At 42.2% G+C, this 17663-nt stretch overlaps 1 protein-coding gene across 1 annotated transcript; it reads right to left on the reverse strand.

The window, feature by feature from the left end:
- Window positions 1-993: 993 nt before the first annotated feature.
- LOC139717087 (ATP-dependent helicase wrn-1-like) lies at window positions 994-3293 on the reverse strand. The gene is made up of 2 exons (XM_071628594.1): window positions 2782-3293; window positions 994-1872 (listed from the first exon to the last, which is right to left on the reverse strand). Exons 1-2 carry the CDS (start codon window positions 3291-3293, stop codon window positions 1041-1043), a joined length of 1344 nt encoding a protein of 447 aa, XP_071484695.1. The 3' UTR covers window positions 994-1040.
- Between the last annotated feature and the right edge of the window lie 14370 nt (window positions 3294-17663).

The following is a 17663-nucleotide window of genomic DNA, read 5'->3' on the forward strand; positions in this document are numbered from 1 at the left end:
CCGATGCTCAGTAACCGACTGTGCTATCCTCTGTTCCTCACCGACTCCGACCAGCCGCCCGGAGGGGGGGGGGGGGGGGGGGGGGAGACTTAACAGATTTAACTATAACGGGACTAAATTGACAGGGGAGGGAGGAGAGCTGGGCAGTGAGGAAACTCGGGATACTTGCGTGCACGGGCCGCTGCCCATGTCTATTACCGAGCCGCTGCTCAGTAACCATCTGTGCTATCCTCTGTTCCTCACCGACTCCAGCCCGCCGCCCTGGCGTAAGCCGACGTGCAAATAAACTCGTGGCTTACAAACCAAAGTTGCTTTTTGCTCTATGCTGGGACTTGCAGCACCCAATGCCTCTACCTGACCAGGCCCATACCTTGTTTCGGACTTGTCTGCTCTCTGAGATCCTCAGTCGGATTCTCTCTCTGATTTCCAGACCAAAACCCGGACATATTTATACCCTTCCCGACCACTCAAATGGAAGGGCAGATAAAGGAAACCATTACATTACGTTTGGTCATTACTTCTTAATTAAAAACTACTCTCGTTTCTCCCATTTTAGACAAAGCAAACCATACAAGCGATGACCAAAATATCTCCGCTCCATCCCTTTGTTTAGATTCAGCATCAGATCTTACCAGCTTATCTGTTACCCTATCTGTAACACCACACTCGCCAGTACCTTCTTTCCGGTGTTTCATATAAAACATAAGTTAATTGACTCCTTATACCACGGAACAAATCACTAGATGCCTTGGGCGTACCTTCTGCACATTCTACCACAGGGAGTGACTTAATGCAGTTTTGGACAAGGACCCCCTGTTTGGGGAGGTTCCTTTAAACATGTAACAAAATTAACACTTCAATTACCTAACCTCTTTTCTGCGGCATTACTGATTTGTGCTAAGGCTTAATCAAAGTTTCAGACAGGTCTCCATTGTTTTAGGTAGTCTTCGAAAAACCTAAGGAGATTAACTCTACCAATAACTGAATCTCTCGCATATACCTACTTTGTGTGTACAACTGAAACATCGGCAGTGTATGACTTAGTCCAGATACTGGACGATTTTAATCGTCCGCATTCCCCACCAATACACACGCATACACATACATGCACCTACACAATGCGCCCAACCGCTGACTGCGACACTCCACCAATTGGTACTCCTGAAAAAAATCGTCCAGACTACTCGATCTCCTCCAAGAAAGTCCCACATTCCAGACGATGTCTTTCTACCTACACTATCACCCGGATATTTGATGGTGGCTGCAACACTGGGAGACCCATCCCTGCCGATCCGCCCACTCATTTGCACGTAATCGTCTAAGTCACTTGGATGGCCGCAAATTACTGCCCTGGTAACACCGCAGACATCAATCCCCATCCCATATGCAATGGTGGCAATTAAGACACGTACTTCACCATCTGCTTCAGAAAAGCTGTCAATGATGTATTGCTGAATGTCCTTTGGCGTGGTTGAATGGAACATGCTCACATGTTTCCGGTGGCTCTGTGGAAGTTGTGTAATAAAACTTTCATATATTTCTGTCACAACTTTCCTTGACTGACAATATATGATGGTTCTTGTTGTGTCTCCGCCACCATCTCTCAGCTCCTGAACTAGCCAATTGAACATATCGTCAACGTCGCGGGATTTAGTGTGGTACACAGTGTGCTTGATGTTCAGCTTCTCGGGAGATTCTTTCACCAACACAAAGTTCCGCAGTCCAAGGCTGTCTGCAATGCGTTTCCTAGTGTCACAAGTGGCGGTAGCAGTCATGGCAACTGTTGGGATGGATGCCTTCATTCTCACTCGAATTTCACCCAGCTTACCATATGCACCTCGAAACGCTTTAGAGTCAGCCGAGGAATTTCCCCTTACGAGAAAATCAATAATGCAAAGGTTGGGATAATTAGGAACATTTCAGCTGGGAAGAATTTAACTTTAAATTGTGCATATTGAAATGACAATGCATTGTGATATCACATGATATACGATAGCTGGCCTTTGGCTTAAATTTTTTTGAAAGTGGCACAGTGACATTCAATTCAGTACAACACTCAATCTATGTACACTATAATGTATGAAATGATGTAGAAAATTATCACACTCGATGAAATGCAGCTACAGTACATGCATGCACTGTATTTTTAGACCTTAGGCTTTTTTTACAATGGTGTACATATACATTAGTTTATAGTTTTTCACTAAAAACTGACCCAGCAAATGTCATTATTATAAATTGCATGAGGGAAAGAGTTCATTATGTCCCCCACTAATTTGCACAAAATAAATAAATTACTATCTTTTTTTTTACTAATAATAAACTAAATAATACTAGGGATTGTCTCAAAACGAAGTCTTCCCAAATGGCATAACCTTCATTTAGTTCATTATTAGTATTAAAAAAATAGTAATTTAGTGGGGGGGGGGGGGGGGACATAAGGAACTCTTTCCTAAATGAGAATTTTTTTTGCGGTATTAGACTTGTCGGTCAATGTGTTACCAACCTGCATGAATCTTCCAAATCCAATGGCAATGTTCACAAAAAGGGAGCACAAATACACTGGTAGATCAATCCAAAAAATTCTGGAATAAGTAAGCCAATAGTTAATTTACCTGTATCTAAATCCCTAGTGTTCATTTTAAATTATCATGTATTGATATGGATTATTAGAAAAGGAGGAAAAGCTTGAATACAAACTTATACAACATTATTAACTAGTTTCCATTCCAACGTTGGATATACAACACGTTTGAAGGTATCGTTAGAAGTATGGTTTACCATTTTGTCACACAGTGGCTTTCGTCGATGAAAAAACCACAAACTTGATCGCGCAAGAGCTGAAAGATTTCTGGCGTGTCATCTTCCTGTAGACACTCAGGACTGGCGAACAAAATGGAGTATTTTCCAGCTGAGATGCTTTCTCGGATTGTGTCTGTTAAACCGGCTGACAGATCTGCAGCGATGATGCCGAATTCTTCAGCCCTGCTCATTTGGTCAGTTACAAGGGATTTCAGTGGCATGACCACGACGGCTACTGCTTTTGAAGAGTTGCAATCACGGAGGCCTCGAAGAAAGTCCACGCAAAGTGGTGCTACTTGAAATATCGCGCTTTTCCCGAAACCCGTGGGCAACGCAACAAACAGGTCGTGGCCGAGGAGAAACGATTTGATGCATGTCCGTTGTTCGTCTCGAAAACCATCCATAAATCCAATCTTACTCGCTGCATATTTGATACTTTCCTCGATTTCATCGTCAGAGAAATCTAACGTTAGTTTCTTTAACGCTGACATGATGAACGGAAACGACGTACCAAAGGCAAGAATACTGTACCGGGTACACAATAAATCCCAGCTCTCAAGAAGTTGAAGAACATTCCACACACACACGTACACGAGCGACCACCGAAAAAAAGCAAACGCCAACAAACCAACGTAGAAATGTACGTGAATGCAAACTTTTTTTCGTGTGCACGTGTAGTAAACACAACGCGACATGTGCACGCTAAAGAGCTCACACAGAAATAAATAGGTTAGTCTGACTTCAATGTCATGTTATATTTGTCTCGTATTTAATGTCGACAATTACGTTGGTAATTTGATTCTAAACAATTTTATTTCATTATAACACATTTCTATACATTTTATGGTATTCTTATTCGACAAAATTGAATTTCTGACAATCTAAACTATGTAGGAAAAAAATTATTACTGATCATATTGTCTTGAATACAGACTACGACTTTGTTTTGCATACAGCCTGATTGGCATGTCGATAAGCTAATCAGCGGAGGAGTTGGCAAATGATAGGTGGAGCCTGGCTTAACGAGTTCCCCCTGAAATCAAGGGGAGATGGCAGGTTTGACTGGACTGTATTCAGGAGGGGTGATCTTGTGTACTACAGTGTACATACATACACCATCAACGTACGTCCGTACGTACGCGGGTACGTGGGTACGCTGCATACGAATACAGTCCAGGAAGTGTATTCAGGAGGGGTGATCTTGTGTACTACAGTGTACATACATACACCATCAACGTACATCCGTACGTACGCAGGTACGCTGCATACGAATACAGTCCAGGAAGTGGACTATGTATGACTTAACGTAAGCTTCCCACAGGGGTTTATTGTTTTTGGCCTCGTAATGAAATATAAAAGGATAATTAACTCTTTACTTTCGGGAGTCTTTAATTAATGTCATGAGGTAATGTGATTGCGACCCAGCAGTAAAAGATGTCTTAAACGTATACTCAACAAGCTGCCATTGTCCACACTGGCACCTGGAAGTCTATGTGTAAAAAGTATTAACTCTGTAAACCTCTATCTTTTACTCTGTAAATAGCTCTGAGAGTGAATGGCTTGTGCTGAGTGACAGGAAGCCTCCTCTGTTCTGGCCGCAGAGGGCCTGTCCTGGGTGCATTTTTGTTACACTACCCCCTCCCCAGCTCGATACTCCCAGATTGAGAAAACACAATTACTTAACACTGTAACTATGCAAACTACTTAAACAATAACAACAACAAAAATTGTCTGAAAACAACCAGGGCACGCTTTATAACGTCAACCCTATCAAAATAGAAACAATAAAATGAAAATGAAATGAAAAAAATAATAAATTGACGTCCTACTTACGACAATTCGTCATTTTACAGCCAAACGGGAAATATGAATGTACGTCCCTACAATTCCTCAAAACTTACTTGAGTTCTGCTACAGAAAAGGACAACCAATCGCCCTTTTACTTATCCTGGCTATACACAGAATGCAAGCAGCTAGGCTTTATACCCACCACAACGGAAGCTATATCTACGCTATTTTTATAATATCGCCCAACCCGGCAAAGTGCGTCCATGCACGGTCTGCCCAATCGAATTGAACAAAAAAAAAATCAGAGAAAGGAAACAGAATTCAGCCTATTTCCCAGACTTTGCGAACATATATCCATCAAAATCAAAACAAACAAAACATAACATAAACTTCCAACAATTTAACTTCTTTCCCCCTTTTAGTGCCATTTTAAGTCTAAAAGGCATTTCTATTTTACCTTATCTCATTTTTTTTTCTAGTTTTGCATTCTTTTCCTGCCATGCTGCCTGCCTTCTGTTCACAATATCCACGGACCTCTTATATGAGAACACAAACTACCTAATCTTTGCGACATGCTACTTTCTCCTGCTAAAATGCTAACATATTGCTTAATGACAATGTAAAATGCAATAAAACTTCTCATAAACTCTACGTATGATAAACTATTGAAATACACATACATAATGATTTTAAAACATATCCCATACAAATTTATAAACAACCCTACCACTTGCGAGATCAAATTTCGCGCCATAATAGAAAGAGTGAGGAATAGTCCTGCTACAGGATGCAGTGTAAGTGATAATAGAGAGCAGCGAATAATAAACCAGAAGATACAAACAGGCGACAACTTTGGCTCGAAAAAATAAAAGTAATTCAACGAAGTGGCAGTACCAGGATAGTGTTAAGACGAAGGAAAAATGAAAAGTTGTAATAGAGCAATAGAAGAAAAGAAAGAAAGAGAGCATAATCAAAAATTGTTTTAGAGTAGTGCCGCAGATAGGGATACCAAGAAAACTACGCCTACCTCATACGGCAGGAGAAAGCAAGGAATATTGAACCAGTTTGTCGAATGATTAGGGACATGAAAAAGGACTCGCACTTACAACCAAACAAACAAGTGTTTTGATACATCTGTGTCTTTCGCTTGCAAATGATTATTCCAGAATCTAGTATTCCTTCATAATTTTTTTTTAATTTGTCCCCATCTACGTTTCTGAATAAATATACTCGTTCGAAGGTCCTTTCCTTCTTAAGTGATTTTCCCCTTGTATTCCCTCATCCAATTTTTTTCTATGATCTTCACACACTTATCTGCGATAACCGTTGTTATGTTAATCGGGCTCCGCAGCTCCCTAGCTTCCCCGTGCCAATTCCTCTGGTCTGGTTGGGCTCCCTTCACCGCTCCACCCTCCGGCGTTGCTGTCTTTTCATCCCTCACCGGTGTCGCCTCTCCTTCCGCGGTCACTGGAGCTGCACCGGCCTCCTCCCTGGGAGTGGCGTTGGATTCCCCGTCGCCGTCCAGGGAGTCGTATAGGGCCTGAAGTTCTCCTATCCCTGACATGGACGGTCGAGCAGATCCTGACTCCCTCGGTGGCGATGGGTTTCCCGCCGACGGCCGGGCCGTCTTCTCCTCGGCTGCCTCCGGGTCCCCCTGTTCTGCTGCGGATGAATTGGACTGGAGCCCTCCCATCGTGGATGTTCGAGCTACCTCCTCAGCTGTCTCCGGGTCCCCCTATTTCGCTGCGGATGATTTGGACTGGGGCTCTCTCGTCGTGGATGTTCGAGCTACCTTCCCTGCGGCTGCCTCCGGGTCCCCCTGTTTTGCTGCGGATGATTTGGACTGAGCTCTCCCATTGTGGATGTTCGAGCTACCTTCCCTGCGGCCCCGAACTCCCTTGGTGGCGAGGGTTTTGATGCCGCCGACCGGGCCACCTTCTTTTTGGCTGCCTCTGGGTCCACCTGTTTTGCTGCGGATGATTTGGACTGGAGCTCTCCCATCGTGGATGTTCGAGCTACCTTCCCTGCGGCTGCCTCTGGGTCCACTCGTCCGTGTGGCTCGTCGCCTGCTTTTCTTTTAGCTATCAGTTTCTTTGCGGTATTCAGTCTTGCAGGGGCCTGTTCCGCCTTTGTCATCGGATCTACTCTCCGCCCCAGTACGGCCTCCGCCTCCGGCATGTACCACATGTGGGCCAGATGTCTCCACCGATAGTGCGCCGATAGTTCGCTCCTCTTTCCGTAAATGTTTCTGCATTGTTGGCAGGGATATTCGAACGCTGCGGGGTGTCTCTCCCTTTGGTGCCGGATGAGACTCGCCACGCTACTGAATTTTTTTTGACAAGTTGCGCAAGTCTGTGTTTTTCCCTCCATTCTGCTAAGATTTGCTTCCGGAAATGGGGAGAGTCTTGGCTCATTCGCCGGTTTTATTCCCCCCGCTACATAAAGAAAAGTTTCATAACGTGACCGCGTTAAGGTGACTCCTCCCAATTCGCCCCTTAAGCAGTTAGGCTAGTGTCTCCTGGAGGAGCTCCGCGTTAAGTAGGCGGGGCGATGCACATAACGGTCCCAAATTACGCATGCTAATGTACTCGTGATCCGAGGGACTGTCCCGGTCAGAGGGCGGGGAAGGGTTCCTACGTTGTATATGTAGTTCGTATCTTGGGCCTGCCATGGGCGCGTTATCGCTCGCGACCACTCCGCCGTTATCTCCTTCCCCTTGCTGGTCTTCTTGCACTACAAACGCCTGGGAAAGTAACTGGAAAATGTCCTCCATCCAATTTGATAGCCGACGGGCTATAAAGAACTGCTGCAATGCTAGTCCACCTCCAAGTGTCAATAGTGCAGCTAGGATGAACCCGTAAATTGTAATTATGATGATCGTCGTCATTCTAAATGTACATAATGAAATAAAATAAGGATAATTAACTCTTTACTTTCGGAAGTCTTTAAATAATGTCATAAAGTAATGTGATTGCGACTTAGCAGTAAAAGATGTCTTAAACGTATACTCAACAAGCTGCCATTGTCCACACTGGCACCTGGAAGTCTATATGGTAAAAAGTATTAACTCTGTAAACCTCTATCTTTTACTCTGTAAATAGCTCTGAGAGTGAATGGCTTGTGCTGAGTGACAGGAAGCCTCCTCTTTTCTGGCCACAGAGGGCCTGTCCTGGGTGCATTTTTGTTACACTACAATATTTTACGTTTCATTCTTATTTATGTATTTCTCACGAGTATGCCAAATTTTTGTGAAAATGGTCTTAAAAATTTGTGCAAGACTTGAAAGTGAAAATTCAGTGGATCGCAAAGTAAAAGGGTGCATAGTCAGAGAAATCCATCTGACACACACAAACACACAACACCTTCAGTATTTCAAAGAGACAGAAATAGATTAAAATAGAGTAACAAAATTTAATATTTTCACCACATGTATTTTTTGATACTCTTCTTTTTCAGATACAAAAGAGAAACAAAAAAAAAGTAGTAGACTAAGTATAAACTTGGATTTAATAGTAAGGTAGTATTATTATTATCTACTAGTTCACTATCATACCAGTCTGGAAATTTGAGTCCCTGTATTTACGCACCTTTGATGACATTTCAGTCCAAGTTAGACTCGGGTCCTTTGCAGTCCTTCCTTTAGGCATTCCTTGAGCTTCAAGCTTATCAAGGGCCTTTTGCCAAGTGGCATCCTTTCTCTTCTTTACCTACATTATATTTAAAAAGAGATAATTTTGAGGTTATTGGTGGCCATAAGTGTACATAAATTCTTGGTTTAAAAAAAAAAGATAATTGCTTCGAAGTTCAAAAAAGAAAATAAATTCATTGCTTCACAGTTCAATCTGTACGAATGTTCACGTGCATAAACAGAACTAGTTTTATTTTTATCCATATGGGCCAAAGATCATACTGTACGTCTCATGAATGACTTTGTATGTAAAGAAAGTCTGTGTTAACAAATTCTTGGTAATACAACTTGAAAAATTACTCTACACTTGTACGTATGCATATATGAACAAGCGATGTACAATTACATGTGCTTACCAAGCTATGTGCATAACACTTCAATTTTCAAACACCCACCCAAACCCCCAAAACACACAGCCCATCCCACTTGGCATAATTGTACCTGTATGTATATGTTATTAATTTCATCACAAAAACACAACTGTGAACTAAAATATTCATGCCTAAAAAACAATTTCTAAACTTACTAAAGTCCATTTCAACATTCACTTCTTTCAATATTTTACCAATTACACAGTGACAAACCACTAACAATGTCAGCATCACAGTACTATGTTCTGTTTCATCTCTCAACAAGCTGCGCCTGTACTCTTCCAGACTTGTTTCCAATCTGTAGACCTGACTCGAGGTTGGGATATTTCGTAATAGTTCATTGTCATTGTCAGAGCTATTGTTAATGCACTGCACAATTTTTGATCTACAGCACTTGGCTCGTCACAGTTCCCACATTGACACAATGCTGGACACACATCACAGCAGTTGTGTGAAATGCTGTTTGGTTGGGTGTCACCAAATGCTGCCTTTATTGTAGCACGCCTACATTCTTTTCCACCAAGAAAATCTTGCATGGGAGAAGTTGTTTTTCTGCAGGCACTATCCCCGGGGTAACACAATGTCACAGCAGTACTTTGTGTGCCATCTCATCCGATCCTCCCACTCAGCTGGATATAGTCGTCTAGATCACTTGGGCGTCCACACCAAACCGTATTGTGTACGTTTCTTACATCAATGCCCAGGCCATATGCAATGGTTGCTATCAGAACTCTGATTTCACCATCTGGTGCTGACATGCTGTCCACAATTTCCTTTTGGATATCAGTATCCATGTTCCGGTGGTACATGTTAAAATACCTGTGGCAACCTTCTGGAAGCAGTGCCATAGAGGTAGCGTACACATCACTGCACATTTTTCTTGACTGACAGTATATTATCATCCTTTCACAACTTGCACCATGGATCTTCAAGTCATCTGCCAGCCACTTGAACACTGTATCTAAATGTCTCGTAGCAGACTTGATTACATGTTTTATATTTTGCTTGTCCGGCGACTGATGTTCCCACACATAATTGCGAAGACCAAGGTTTTTGATGATACGGCTATGCACATCTCTGGTTGCAGTAGCTGTCAGGGCAACAGCGGGAACTGATGACTTAAGTTTCGATCGTAATTTGCTCAATTTTCCATACGCTGCTCGAAATGCTTTGGTGTCTCCAGATGCAGTTCAGGCTTAATTTGTAACTGTATTAGCCCTGAAAAGGGCTTTATATGCCTACTAACCTCATCATTCGTCCGCAGAGCTCCCTCGGGGTGAAGTTCGTCAGGAAGAGACCTTTCAGTCCACCCACATGGCCGGCCTGGATCAGTGTCCTCGGTATATCTCAGGCAGAGAATGGAGTCGGGCTTTCTTCACAAGGGCTTTCATCTTGAAAAACTTACTTACTTACATGGTGTTACTCATGAATTTGGCCAACTCCATCCCCCCGATCACCACAACTCCATCAATGTCAAGCGATCAGTCCATGTTTAACCAACTACCAAGCACTGTTCTGCTGGAATGATGTCCTAACTGTAACCAGGGAGGTCCACCTCCCTGTTCATACACTGTAAGTAGTTCATCATTGGCTTGCATCTCGCATCGCACAACTGTGAAAGCTGCCCTGAAAGCTTTGTCAGGGAGGAATCTCTCTGATACTTCTCCGATGACTGACATGGTCTCCCATACCGTCAGCTGCGTCTTTGATCATAGTGTGGATGAGGTGGTCGAAAGCTGGGTCCAGGCCATGTGCCTCAATGCCTCTCTCTATGTCTTCGTCAAGTTCCTCCAGGGTTTTTTATGCCTCCGCCACGAAGTGGTGCCGGAGGCATTATGTTTTCGGGTTGTCCGTCCGTCCGTACGTCCGTCCGCTTTCGTTTACGCGATAACTTGAGTAATATTTACTGGAATTTTACCAAACTTGGTCCAAGTATGAAGTATGATGGGGCAATGATTTGATAAGATTTTGGGTGAAATCGGTCAAAGGTCAAAGGTCAAGGTCAAATCATGAAATTGTATCCGTTTACGCGATAACTCAAGACTGGATGGAGCAAATTTCACCAAACTTTGTTGGAGGATAATGTATGATGGGACAATTACTTGATTAGTTTTTCAGTGAAATTGGACAGAGGTCAAAGGTCAAAGATCAAGATCAAGATCAAATCCTAAGATTTATCTGTTTATGTGATAACTCAAAACTGGATGAAGCAGCTTTCACCAAACTTGGTCCAAGGATGATGTATGATGGGACAATTAGTTGAGTAGATTTTAGTGATATTGGCAAGAGGTCAAAGGTCAAAAGGTCAAGGTCAAATGCTCAAAATGTTGCTATTTCCCCATATCTATGCAATGCCCGCAGTTATTTTCTTGAAACTTTGTGTAGACATGTACTACTGCGTAAAGATTCTCCAGAGAGAGTTTCATGTCATAAGGTCAAAGGTCAAAAGGTCAAAGGTTAGGTGAAAATGTTGCAATATCACTTTTCTCGCAAATGGTTCAATGTATCTTCATGGAACTTGGTACATATGCATGTACTGACTGGATTATCTAGGGAATTTAGGGGTCATTGGTCAATAGTCAGGGGTCAAAGGTCAAGGTCAACTCCTCAAAATGTTACTATTTCCCTCATATACTAGTATATGCAATGATTGCATTATTAGTTTTAGAATTTAATGTATGTACATGTATATACTTAATGGAGATTCTCTTGGAAATTTCCAGCCAGAAGGTCAAAGGTCAAAGGTTAAGGGTCAAAGGTCAGGTTTAAATGAAAAAAAAAGATATATTTTGTACTGTAATTACACTCTTTCTTCATACCTTGAAAATTATACTCAATGCATAAACTTATAATAAGGTCGGTCAGAAGTCAAGTAAAAATTTTCAATTCCCCAAATATATGTACCTGCACTCTTTAATAGACAATTATAGCAAACCCAGTTCGTGGAAAGTGAACATTCAAGATATTTCTGACAAACCTGTTATCTCAATATTTTGCCAGTTATGTGAAACTGTCATCACACATTGTGAAGACATTGTAGTATACACCTATTGGGAGAATCATGCATTATGGCGGAGGCATCAGTCGCCATAGGGACATTTCTAGTTTTTGACTGCATGAGGATAGGGCCATGCGACAGCCCGGAAATTTGGGAATGGCACCACACAACCCATTTGAAACTCTCCACAAATTTGCATTGGCTGAAATGTGTCATGTCCATATTCTGTGTGCAGGAGTCCTTTTTTCACAGGTGTATTATGATAGAGGGTAGCCTGCCCTGAAAGTTGGAAGCGGACGTGTCCAGGCATGTAGGTATTTTCAAGTTCAATGAGTTCGTATGCAGTCAGAAACTTATCACCTTTGTCTCTCTTAGCATGGTAAATGTCCTTGTACTGGCCTGTTGTAGGAATATTTACAATTCTTCTCTAGAAGCAGAAGTGATAAAGCAAAGTTGACTGTAGTTCAAAGTTTGTCCATTGCAGATCAAGGCCCGCCCCCCCCCCCCCCCACAGTCGGGGGGGGGGGGGGATCCACATACAGACCTAAATTTTCCTCTTTTTGCAAAAAAACAACATATTGGATTTTCACCAAACTTGGCAGGTAGCATTCCTAGAAGGATAGGATCTCAACATGTTTGAATGAGCACCATGCTTTCCATAGGGGCCCCAGGGGTCCAAACCTCCTAATTTAAAGGAATATTCAATAATAATTTCTCTAGAATCAAAAGTATAGGGCTTTAAGTCTTTTTTTTTTCAAACTGCATAGTCCAACATTCATTCTATAAAGGACAGAGCACTAGGCAGATATTTTTACCAGTGTGATGGAATATGCAAATGGACACCATGCCCCCAGCTTTCAAAGCTACCTCCTGCCACAAGTTTCCAATGTTCTCAGGTAAGAGTCTGCTATCTAGAATGCATGGAAGGTGAACATGCGATACTCAGCTGAGCGCAAGACCCCTGGGTCTCTTGTTTATTTTGGGGGCGGATTTCCTCTTTGAGGCAAGCCTGTAGGAGGGATGGTTGCTCCTCCCATTTCCTAGGGTCAGCAGTGCAGTCCAATCACACAGATGCGTTGATTGCACAGCAACCAAGCTGATGCATCTACTTCCCGCTCCCTGGCAGTTCTCAGATGTTTAGGGTGAAGTGAACCCCCACTGATGCAATCCAACTACAAATACAGGGATCTTTACTCCATGGAAGCAGGAGGGGTAACAATAATTGTTAACACCACCTGTCAGGCAGGTAGGTACCCAGGGGGAGTGATCCACCTCCACGAAGGGTAGCTTCTGCCCTTGTCTGTGTGCCGTCTCCTCCAGCCTTTCTAAATGAAAATGGCTGTCAAAGACTAAGAGCATGTGTGGGATTTTGGCGGCTTTGGCGTATGGCATCTCCGTCGATGATGTATGAGTTGCCAATGCAGAAAACAATCCAGTGCTGGGTGCAGGCCCAATTTTTAGAGGTACATGTATTAACCCTCCAGAAGTTCCCAAGGAGGCTACTCACCTCTTACTGAGTGCAGTCACCCTCTCATGCACTCCTGAGGTTTACACTGTTGGAGCAGGACAGGGGAGATTAGTGCATCGTTCCAATGGGGTACTCCCCATTTTCCCCAGGTGGGGGACCTCCCCCTGTTCCTTGGAGTTTTCCATCTTGATATCTTTCTCCTCAACAGAGACGTTTCATAAATCATCCAGAAGCAGGAAATTCTGGAAGATTAATCAATGGGCTTGGTCCTTTCACTCCTCTAATACCCCTTTCCCGCTGCCCGTCTCGGTGAACCACCGAGAGGTTCCCCGATGAATTCACCGGGGAACCTCTCGGTGAAAGTTTCAGTGCCGTCGTTTCACACTGCTCTCAGTGAAACTTTCCCCTAGACGGGTTTTCTGCTCGCAACGTGGGTGATCTTATGTACTTGAGTTTGTTGTGCATCTGCGATTTGGTTTTTTCGATCCCATGTTCAGCAAGTTTTCGGAGGAGGGACTCGTACGCAGCAGCGTCAGCCGACGTCCCGCTCAGTTCTTCGTTCACTGCTGCCTCGCTACGTAATTGAAGTAACAGTCTCTCTTCGTCTTTGGTCCACACTCCAGCCATTTGCAAAATTCCCTCATATTTCAACAGCACGAAACGTCAACGGATTTCTCCTGCACACTGTAAACCCAGCACTTGACGAGAAAAGCACAAAATACGAAAAAATCAAGCAAGAGGCAGACTGTATCAGACTTTACTGGAAGAGTTAAGAGCTAGACACTAGAGGAAGACGGAGAAGGAGGAAGCATCAAATCGATCAAGAACAATGTACACTGTAAACCTATATCAGCTTTGTATACACGGCGTGCTAATTAAACAATACAATGCACAGCACGATGCAAAACAATGCCGTCGCACTGTGAACGCCACATTGCACACGAAACGACATACTATGTAGTGTCGTGTGTATGTTTACAAACACGAATTACTAGTACCCTGTACGTGTGGATTTGGGAGGTCGAGTGTGCAAGACCAGAAACAAAACATGACCTTTGACATAATCTGCATATGTGACCCTGCACCTCAAAACAAACAAAAAGTCGCCAGACAGGAATTTTTAGGTAAGACCATATTCTGAAAGAGCAGACTTTAAGCTTTAAAATGATGTATAACTCAAATCAAATGGACTCTCCTAACCTATCTAAATATTGGAAAGAAAGCACAAACTCAGGAAAAGTGTGAACTGAGAAAAGAGGCTCTGAAGTACAGTGTCTATTCAAGCGCTTAATCGTTACCAAACCGTGCTGGCTGTGCGATGAATGGGACAAAAAACAGGAAGTAAACCACCAGAGTAACAACAATGAAGGGATTATCAGCTTAAACTGAAATTTAACATGCCTCATTAACACATTCTGTCCATAATTAATGCCAACTTTCAAAGCAGTAGCACTATCATTTCAAAAGTTATTAGAGTTGAAAGAGAAGAGTGTGGACAAGGTTTTTCAGAAATGAAAAAGGGATTCTAAAAGCACACCTAATCACTCTATTCTACCAAAAAAATTCGAGATAAACTGCTAAAAAAACACACTTTTCTGCCCGTTTTATGATACCAAATTTTAGCATAACATAAAAGAAAACCCGCTCTTTCAAAAAATATGAAAAAGTCAAGTTCGGCTAGATTGACCCATTTCACTTATTTTCAGTCCTCATGCAAAATCAGTGTGTGCGACTTTATGTTCGTTTTGAGGTGCACCGTCACATATTTTCCTCGGTGTTTCACCGAGGCAACCTTTCACGCTGGGTGCTCTCGATGAACCACCGGGTGATTTCCCGTTGAACTATCGGTGTTTACCCAGGACGCTTCTCGGGTAAAAATTGCCCAAAATTTCATCGGTGTTTCACCTAGGCTTCCCCTAGGCTTCCCCTAGGTTTCAACCGAGTGACCTTTCACACTGCGGGGTTCCCCGGGTGCCCCCAGGTGCCCCCGGGGAAGATTTTCTTCAGCGGGAAAGGGGTATAAGAGCTCTATTCTCTTGAACTCACTGAACCGTATCTTCCAACATCTCCTCATTGGTGCGATCATTGTATTGACAGACATCAATGGGATATTTTATGGTTCTTTCAATAACCTCCCCTGGGTGAGAACATAGACCACAGACATGGTAACCTGTGAACCTAATGGTCATTTGCATTGAAGAATGTGTAGGTGCATCCGTACAACAACATCTCAGACCAAATATTTTACTGTGGACTTCAGAGTTGTTGTTTTTTTTTTCCAAAGTGACAGTCTTGTCAGCCAAAAATTGCTCTGGGAAGATTTCATTGTTGGCTCTTATAACCAGATATAGGACTACTATTTGAAGTTAATAAATGGAATGTTATTGTGTACCAACTTAAGAATCTTGGCATTACACTCGTTCTTTTGGCGCAATTCGCATTCGAATCCCTCCCTACCACCTGCAAGGTCACGTTTTTTTACGTATATGTAACCATTTAGTGCAAGTTTCTGCCCTCCTCGCTGTGTTGTGATCCACTCCATGGCTTTGGTTGGCTTCAAGGTCCCATGAGGAGGGACGAGATAAATGCACAATAGGCCTAGGCTTGCATGCAACGAACAACAACGTCAGCACTGGGGGATTCAGGATTTCCAAAAAGGGCGAAGTTCTTTTGATGACTAAATTTGCGTGATGACTTCAATGTTCCCCCTTCCTCCAACTCAATATTAAGGGTATGCAAATACTTGTTCCCTCCTTTGAAAGTACCCCCCCCCCCCCCCACACACACACACACACCATAAAAAATCTTGGGAGCCCTTTCAATCAGTTGGTCAGAAATACAAACACAAACTATGAGCAGAAGGTCTATGATATTTCCTATCATTTTTACTACATGTAATTGCCAGAACAGAAGAATATCCTGTCACCTGATGAACCCCTGCTATGGCCCAGTTCAGCTTAAACAAGTTTATCAAGTTCAATTCTTGTCTGTAGAGCTTTAACAGATTTCATACATGTATTAAAATAAGGATGAAATCTTCTGTGAGCGAGATGCCTTTTTAAAATTCTTCTTTTCATTCAAAATTTCTGCGAGACCGTGTCATTGATGAAGTACAGCTGTAGTCTCTTTTCTGGCATATGCAAAATCCCCATGTTTGTTGCAAATTCTGTGACACCATGACTATTGTAGAAAGTTGCTCAGTATTTTTTTTAACTGTACATTGATAAACTGTTCTTTTCTTTGCTTGAAGTATGGATTGGCTACTGAAAGAAAGTTCTCAAAGGTTCCTTCTGGAGTATGTAATTTCTGGATCCTTTAACCCTCAAACATTCAGGTTTTACTTTAATAATTTTCACAGATAGTTCATGTTCCAACACTTGAGGTTACAGCATCACTGAGTAGTGTGACTTTCACAAACTACACTATCTTTTCATCCATCCTAACCAGGATGACGCACGATTCCCCCATTGCCATTACCAGTGTTTTGTTCTGCAATGACTTCTACACAATAATGTTGGGATGATGACCATTTTGCTCTTGTTAGTCGTTAGATGTTGAAAGGGTTCAGTGTCACCACAGTGTATGGATCAGTTGTTGAATTGTCTCCTCAGATTAATTTCTGTTCAACAAGTAACCAAATTGAATGAAGAAATATCATCTCCATGACTCCAAAATAATGTCATAAGAATCATTAATTTGAATAAACATGCTGTGCCTGCTGCTATAGAGGATCAGAACTGTCTTCTGGGTGACACATGGTCATTTAGTGGATAGGATACCTGTCTAGCAATCAGGAGGTTGTTAGTTTGAGTCCAGCCGGAGTATGTTTGCTCATGATTTTTATCAGGGCTACTACACATGTATTACATACTTGCCAACTACCGGTAGTAAGATTTTATCAGATTCAGTAAGATTTTTTACGTTAAAAATAGCAAAATCAGATTTTCTGTCAGAAAAATCAGATTTTTAAAAAATATCTAGATATACCTTTCATGTGTATTTTCTGAAGATTTGACCGAAAGTAAGATTTTGAACTTCAGTTTGCATATAAAATAAGATTTTTGCAATCCACGAGTAAGATATTTCATCTTGAAATGTTGGCAGGTATGGTATTAAAGCGCTGTGTTATCAGTTTTTAATTTACATCAGTGTAGGGCAGTCTGTCAATCAGTTGCAACCCATAAAATTCAAGTAGGGCATGTGGTGTATATAGAGATGTAAGTTTTTGTCACATCAGAGCTCTCCGCAACATTTGAGGGTGCCGAACACTAGGCGTATGTTAAGATACACCATTCTGTCGTATCACAGCATCATCGAGAGCATTGTCATGTGCATATTACATATGTCATTATACATTATTTTGTTTTATCATGTCTACTCTGCTGAAGAATGCTTGGATGTGACTTGATAGGGTGTATGTATATTTCAAATTGTCATTTTTCTATAACTTTTATATTATTGATTTAGTAATTGTTCAATGAAAGATAACCTGGCTACCACTGAACATTTATTCCAAGTTTTGAGAACTGTACTTCATGCAATTAAAAC

Source organism: Diadema antillarum, unplaced genomic scaffold, assembly GCF_040938485.1.
Source record: "Diadema antillarum isolate AM-2024a unplaced genomic scaffold, OU_Dant_1.0 scf00000071, whole genome shotgun sequence".
Classification (NCBI taxonomy): Eukaryota; Metazoa; Echinodermata; class Echinoidea; order Diadematoida; family Diadematidae; genus Diadema; species Diadema antillarum.